The sequence below is a fragment of the Sinocyclocheilus rhinocerous genome, unplaced genomic scaffold (genome assembly GCF_001515625.1).
Source record: "Sinocyclocheilus rhinocerous isolate Xijiao unplaced genomic scaffold, SAMN03320098_v1.1 scaffold2110, whole genome shotgun sequence".
In the NCBI taxonomy this organism is placed as follows: Eukaryota; Metazoa; Chordata; class Actinopteri; order Cypriniformes; family Cyprinidae; genus Sinocyclocheilus; species Sinocyclocheilus rhinocerous.
The window spans coordinates 60204-68142 of NW_015659947.1; the positions used below are offsets into that span (position 1 = coordinate 60204).

The following is a 7939-nucleotide window of genomic DNA, read 5'->3' on the forward strand; positions in this document are numbered from 1 at the left end:
TTAATTTGCCTAAATATCTTTTTTTTTTTTCATTTAGTATTGCCCTTCGGAAGCTACAGAAGATACTTACATGTTTCCCAGAAGACAAAATAACTTAAATTTACCCTGATCTCCAAATCAAAATGTAAAAATGTGTTTCCTTCTGGAGCATCAGTGAGCGTTTGAACCTTTAACAAGGGACTCATGAACAACTATCACACAAAAAAATTCAACTATTATTTTCTCTTGTGGACTCTATGTAAATGTCTTTCATGTGAAATATCTTATTCAGGTCAGTACTAAAGAAAAAATAACATGCATTTTGTATGATCCCTCTTATTTTGGTAAAATAATGAACATTTGGCAGATTCTGCAAGGTGTATGTAAACTTTTGACCTCAACTGTACATCACGGAGATGTCTATTTGACGTCTGCATTTACATCTGCAAGATGTATTTTTTAGAGTGTTTGCTCATCTGCAATAGCCTACATCTATAGGACGTTTCCTATCTGGCCGTAATTCCTTCTTGTTTCCTTTTTGAGTTTTAATCTGAATGGTACCGGCACAGAACATGGCTTTAATCGCTGTTCTAGGCCAAATTACTTAGGCCGAATCACAGCCCTGATAGCACACGTACAGTTGAGGTCAAAAGTTTACATACCCCTTGCAGAATATGCAAAATGTTAATTATTTTACCAAAATAAGAGGGATCATACAAAATGCATGTTATTGCCTACATCTATAGGACGTTTCCTATCAGATGTTTGATCCTAAAGATGTTTATGATTTAGAATGCATGTAAAACTGACATCTTAAAGACGTCTATCAGATGTTTGTACACAGCAGATGCTTTCCAGATCAAGCGATCTTTAACAGACATCTTGCAGACGTGCGTGTGCTATCTGGGAGTTTACCTGCTTGAACGAGGTGGCTCATGGTCGGGAACCTCTTGTAGGCAGCGGTGCTGACCGAGCGGTAGATCAGGATGCCCGACAGGTTGGCGTAACGCATTAGACTCCTGCGGATGAGTCTGGCCCCTTCATCTGCGCCCCGGACGTGTCCGCTAACCAGCGCTGACAGACGGTCCGGCCACGGGATGCTCTCGTACTGACCCCACCAACGAGACACCACAAGAGTCACGTAGAAACCTGCAGGACAGTTTCATCTGTGAGAAAAGTCAAGAATTGGTCCAAAGAAAGCACTACTGTAAGTCACATTTACCCAGTACGAACGACAAGGGAATCAGTTGCGCGTACTGATCACAGTACACGGAGAGCTTCTCGAACATCCTGCGCTGCTCTTCAGTCAGTATGCACCTGTCAATCAAAGAGCACATATTTCAATAACGGATGGTTTTATTAAATAAAACAATTAAAAGTAACACACTTTGACACTGTAGACTGAAAGAAAATTTGTATCGCGAATCCTTTTTACCTCGGTTTACCTATAGTAACCATGTTTTTTCACCTTAAGAAGACACATAGGATGAATATAGAGATGCAGTTTTCACTGCTTTAAGATTGGATAGTTTCCATATACTTGTCTAGATCAACTCTGAATAAAGAAAAGAGAGGTTTAGAGCCAGTATGTGTATGTGAAATTTAGCTAGCAGGAAACACATTAAGTTATATTTTCCTATATTCTCTTTTGAGTAATCAAACAATCCAAAGAAAACTTCTTTAAAACAGAAAGAAAAGATACTTACAAAATGAGATCGGATGAACCTTAAAATATCTGACCTACATTTCTCTGTGAGGGTACATTGTGGCCATTGTATATTAATATGGTAATCATTTAGTATCCTGGTACATATTAAAGTACCATGGTACCATTTACCATGGTATTCTTTAAAAATACCTTTTGGAGAACCATATAAATATTAGCCTTACAAAAAAGTACTGGGTCGGTATTATGGTATAATTATGGTATCACATGGTACTTGGTACTGAAACTACTGTAATCCAATATACAAGTACATCTGGAAATACTATGCTACTATGGTTAAATGTTAAAAAACATGGTAATACCAATAAATTCTCCGCAGTGAGTTGGAAATACCATGGTATATGGATTTGTTAATCATTTAGTACAAGAGTATATCAAAGTACCATGGTATTATCATGTATCCTGTTATATATTAAAATACCATAGTATTAATATGTTTTTATTTACCATGGTGATCTTTGAAATATCTTTTGGAGTATACATTTTAAACCTAAAAAAGTACCATGGTACAACCACTGGTACTGAAATTAATATATAATGGTATTAACATGTAACTCCAATGTAATATGTAACTTAAAATATACGATTCATGTTCCAATGATATATACATGTTACTCCAATGTACTTCCAGAAATACTACGCTGCTACTAATATGGTAAATGGTAGTACCATGGTATTCTGCGTACTATACTATGTACTTAATGGTGCTACCATGATACATGTCTTAAAAACATGGCACTTTCTGAAGGTCTTTTAATACCATGATATATATCATGGTATAACTATCTAATACCAGTACTTTGCCATAGTGCCACAAAAACTGTAAGAAAGTGAAGAATCAGTGTTCACCTGTACGTGACGCTGATTGTGCCGTACATCACAGTGAAGATCAGCAGCTCTCGATATAACAGTTTATAGATGCTTCCTTTCCATCGCAGAAGCAGGCAATAAAAAGTGCCCAGACGCGCATCTGCCACCCGCCGTGAGTATGTCACCGTCATCGCTGCCCTCTCTGGAAAGGAAGACCACTCACAACCTGTCAATCACAGTCTCTACTGACCTTTCACTGTGATTAGAGATGATAAGTATAGACAACTATACCAGGAAACACATGCATGCATGCTCAGCACTGGCTAAATCACATAGTGCATGTGCAAACAGAAATCAGATGCTATTTTGATGTTAGTTAGCATACATCAACACCTAAACTGATTGCAACAATTGAAGCAAATGTGAGATTTAAAAGAATAATTAAAAGAGAAACACAAAAAATCAGACTGGAAGTCCATCACATCAAATGCAATTGCATTCCATTTCTTGTCTGTAGGCCTGAAACACTGTATCTATAAGAAATAAGCAACTCTACTCACAGTGTGTGATGTTTCGGGAGTCGATGGTATTTACCGGAACCGTTAAAGACGGGAAAGATCGAGTACATGAGACGCCCACACCTCCGGTCACTTGACCTGTTAATCTGTTTTCCACTAACAAAGAGGCATTGTGGAAAACTGGGGGGGTTTGTTAATCTGAGCAAATCTTTCAAAACTCACACATGCACAAACACTCATACACATTCTTGATGAAAAGAGTCATCAAGTATTAATTGCAGTTATGTAATGTAAATATTATGTAGATATACAGGAAATAAATAATCAACATTTCTTAATTACATTTAGGAGTTTAGGCTCCTATAACAACTTGCTGATCACAGAGGCCCTCAGCAGGGTGTTTAGTACACTATGCAGGGCCTTCTAGTGGAAGAAATGCATCTCTGCGTGTGGCCCCGTTTCATTTCATTAACCCGTGCCTGACCACAAGCGCTGGAACTCCGTTCAGGGTTGGAACGAAGGTGCAAGTCACCCAATGTGAAGAGCTGCAACCGTTTAGATGCTCAAAACATGCAAATCGTATCGGAGTGTGCATTTCACGAGAACAGGGTTTTTGAAAGTGCTCTTGCATAAAGAGTCTGTGGAGAAAGAGCTGCACCAGGTCACTGGGGTAAGCCTGATTTTTCTGTGCTCTGTCTTTGCATTTGACATGGGAAGAACTCAGATATTTAATGCATTATATGGCACATTTAAAAATGGCATTAACACTTCACCATCTCTATGTCAAAAGCAGCTAGAACATTTTATTGAACATTTTGTCACTTAATTAAATGTACCTTTCTGTTTATTTCCAATTTACAGCTTTAAACAGATTATATCTAATTATTTAATATATCTCATTATTCTATACTTTTATGTATAATAAGGATAATGTTGTATCCTGAGTATTTATCCATTTTTATATTTAAATACTTTCCAGTTTTGTCTCTTTGAGAGCATGCTACGTATATATTTAACTACATTGTTGCAAACATTAGGTTATGGTGCAATGCTTTAGTTACACTTTGATAACCTGAATTGAAACTTTAGAGGTTATTCATGCAGAAAAAAATGCCTTAATCTCTGAACTTGAATCTAATCTCTCTATATTTACCAGGCTGGCTGTAAGAAATGCAGCTGAAGTGAATGCATTCACAGCGATTTTGTGTTTAAGAGAGAGAGGTGGTGGACTGGGAAAATACTTTAAGTGATGGACACTTTTGAAGGAATCCATCGTGTGCAGCTCTCCTCCTCTCCTCCAGCACGCTCCAGGTCTGTTCCAGGGTACGAGGTGCTGGTGGCAGGGAATTCTGGGATAGCAGTATACTCATCACCTGCATTCTTTGGCAAAGGTGATCTTACGGATCAGCATACAGCAGAGAAAGAGAGATGCCCGGTCGGGAGGTACGTCCAGATTTCACCTAAACAGAAAGTACCATTGCATTACTCTGTTTGTTTAGATGTAACTTCAATGGGTCTAATGTCATGTAACAACTGCTAAATGGTGACAGAGCAAAATTTTCCACACACTATTATTTTTGTGAATGAATAATGAGGATTGAAACTCATCCTACTGAATGAGCAGAATTGTAGGCATGCAATATCAATGTGTGAAAATCAGTCAGAACTAGGAACTTTTAAGTAACAACATAATATAACATAATATAACAAACATAACATTACTTAACAAAACACAACACCTAAAATAACATACTGTACACAACATAACAGAATGGAACAAACATAACAAACCAAAACTGAACAAACAAATGAACACAACATAACAGAACATAACAGAACAGAATGGAACCAACATAACATACCAGAACTGAACAAACAGTTTAACATAACATAACATAACATAACAGAATAGAATAGAACCAACATAACCTACTAGAACCGAACAAACCGGTTAACATAACATAACATAACAAACAATTTAACATAACATAACATAAAATAACATACTAGAACTGAACAAAGAAATTAACATAACATATAACATAACACAACATAACAGAATTGAACAAACATGACATACTAGAACTGAACAAATAATTTAACTTAACATAACATAACATAACATATAACATAACATACAATAATTGAATGAACAAGATAACATAACATAACATAACATAACAAACATAACATAACCTACTAGAACTGAACAAACCGGTTAACATAACATAACATAACAAACAATTTAACATAACAAAACATAAAATAACATACTAGAACTGAACAAAGAAATTAACATAACGTATAACATAACACAACATAACATAACATAACATAACATAACATAACATAACATATAACATAACATACAAGAATTGAATGAACAACATAACATAACATAACATAACATAACAAACATAACATAACCTACTAGAACCGAACAAACCGGTTAACATAACATAACATAACATAACATAACATAACAAACATAACATAACCTACTAGAACCGAACTAACCGGTTAACATAACATAACATAACATAACATAACATAACATAACATAACAAACAATTTAACATAACATAACATAAAATAACATACTAGAACTCAACAAAGAAATTATCATAACATATAACATAACACAACATAACAGAATGGAACAAACATGACATACTAGAACTGAACAAACAATTTAACAACATAACATAACATACAAGAACTGAATGAACAACATAACATAACATAACATAACAAACATAACATAACATAACATAACATAACATAACATAACATAACAACATTAAATGATATGTGCAACAAAACAGAACCATGGATGGGACATACAAAAACTGAGCAAACAATGTAACATAAAATAACATAACACATAAAATAACATACACAACATCACAGAATGGCACAAACATAACACACCAGAACTGAACAAACAAAATAGCAGAATCATAAATAACATACAGAACAGAACAGTGACACTGAACTATTTGTTTGAGGCGTATCACGTGATTCCTGGAGGCCTCCCCTCGGTCATGTGACCTGTGATTGACAGCTGGACATTTTTCCTGCTCAATCTGAGAGGAAAGTCTGCTAAACTGTGCGACCCAAAACAAAACATCACGGATTTGTCTCTCGTGGATCCGAATTCCGGGTCGTTTATCTGGATCAAATCTCAGAGCTACAGAGCTCAGTCGGGTGCGGAAAACTCAAGCCAGATCTATTGGTGTTTTTCTTACTGTTTATCTCTGTTCATTTCGGGAAAGCGGAGCTGCAACTTTGTAACACTGTAACTTTGTTAGACTGACACATTCTTTGTGTTGACGTCAGCGAGACGGTGAGCGGTGAGCGCGGGTCGCGGGGAGTCCTGTAGCCGGGCGCGGTGAGGGTAAGGGCGGGGAGCGCGACTGCCGCGGAGCGCTGAGTTACATAAACCGCCCTGAAGTTCAGCCAGGGCTGATTTTGATTATAACGACACACGAGCTTGTATGAATTCATCCACAGTTCTGTCAGACTATATAAAGGAGGGTGTGGCGCTATGTTTTCATGACTGGGTTATTCTGATAATGTAAAAGGAATTTGTCCTATTGGCTATTCATCAGGACAGAATCACAGTGGGATCAAATTTAATGATATAGACTTGAAACATTTTATTTAAATGCTATAATGTCCAATATGAATCCTGACCATATTCCTTTAGTTTTTTTTTTATATCATGTGTTTTTGAGAGTTGGTGAAATCTTGCAGGTTGGTAGACCTGGAGCCAGATCCGAGGCCCGCATTGGGAGGTGATGGGAGGCAGAGGGAGAAGATGCCCCCGGAGGAGGAGGAGGAGGCAGGAGCACATAGACAAGAGACGTACAACATGTCCCGTCTGCGCAGCTCCTCTCTGGAGATCAAGGAGAAGGGAACAGAATTCCTCAGTGAGCAGCTGGATGCTGCACAAAAGGTGCCACATATTCGATGAGCCCAGAACCATTTTTCAGTGTAAAAGGTTCTTGATGTTTCATCGTAGGTTCTTCAGATCAGTGCTTCGGTTCTTTAAAGGAATAGTTCGCCCAAAAATGAAAATTTGCTGAAAATGTACTCACTCTCAGGCGTGTCTTTCATTATTGGATCAGATTTGGAGAAATGTAGCATTGCATGACTTGCTCTGCAGTGAATGGGTGCCGTCAGAATGAGAGTACAAACAGCTGATAAAAACATCACAATAATCCACAGCACTCCAGTTCATCAGTTAACGTCTTGTGAAAAGTTGCATTTATTTATTTATTTATTTTTTACAGGAAATTTTCATTTTTGGGTAAACTGTTTATTTAACAGGCACTCCCATTCAAATCGATTCTATTCAAACTATGTTTTATTGACTTTTGTCTGTGTTTTCAGGAGCTGAAGTTGAAAGACGAGGAGTGTGTCAGACTGTCTCATGTCAGGAATCAGCTGGAGCAGGAACTGGAGGAACTGACTGCCAGTCTCTTTGAGGTGGGCGGGACTAATGTGACCTCATCACTGACAGCACAGTAGATGGACACTAAACAGAGAAGAATGTTGTGTGTCAGTGTAGAGAGACTGACACACGTCATAAAAGAACCACCACATGTTCATGGATGATTTTATTACATTATATTACACTTCAGCTTAAAATTTATACGAGGGTAAGTGTGTATCTTTGGTCATCAATCTGTGCCACTGTTTCTTAATTTTTTAATAATCATTTTGCCTTTAGTAGCTCATTTTAAATGGTGCTGTGGTGACAAATTAATTTTTATTAAAAAGCAAATTAACAATTTAATATAATTTAATAATGTAATAAATTATAAAATATTTTATAATAATTAATGTATTAATATAATTATATATACATTTAAAAATAAATAAATAATTATTTATTTATTTT

The 7939-nt window shown here is 36.6% G+C and overlaps 2 protein-coding genes across 6 annotated transcripts in view; one reads left to right on the forward strand and one right to left on the reverse strand.

The window, feature by feature from the left end:
* The window catches only part of best1 (bestrophin 1), a 13093-nt gene extending 9729 nt beyond the window's left edge, over window positions 1-3364 (reverse strand). The window contains exons 1-4 of one of the 2 annotated variants that reach the window (XM_016533656.1): window positions 3076-3095; window positions 2555-2771; window positions 1202-1296; window positions 895-1128 (exon numbers count right to left, since the gene is read on the reverse strand). In XM_016533656.1, coding sequence (XP_016389142.1) covers window positions 895-1128; window positions 1202-1296; window positions 2555-2706 — 481 coding nt within the window. In that variant the 5' untranslated portion in view covers window positions 2707-2771; window positions 3076-3095. Of the gene's footprint in view, window positions 1-894; window positions 1129-1201; window positions 1297-2554 lie in introns of both variants that reach the window. The other variant, XM_016533655.1, reaches the window with a different exon arrangement.
* Window positions 3365-3421: 57 nt separating this feature from the next.
* The window catches only part of rab3il1 (RAB3A interacting protein (rabin3)-like 1), an 8809-nt gene continuing 4291 nt past the window's right edge, over window positions 3422-7939 (forward strand). For 2 of the 4 annotated variants that reach the window (XM_016533658.1, XM_016533659.1), the window contains exons 1-4: window positions 3424-3703; window positions 4190-4476; window positions 6790-6991; window positions 7429-7524. In XM_016533658.1, the coding sequence (XP_016389144.1) occupies window positions 4283-4476; window positions 6790-6991; window positions 7429-7524 (492 nt within the window). In that variant the 5' untranslated portion in view covers window positions 3424-3703; window positions 4190-4282. Of the gene's footprint in view, window positions 3704-4189; window positions 4477-6789; window positions 6992-7428; window positions 7525-7939 lie in introns of all 4 variants that reach the window. The other 2 variants (XM_016533657.1, XM_016533661.1) reach the window with 2 other exon arrangements.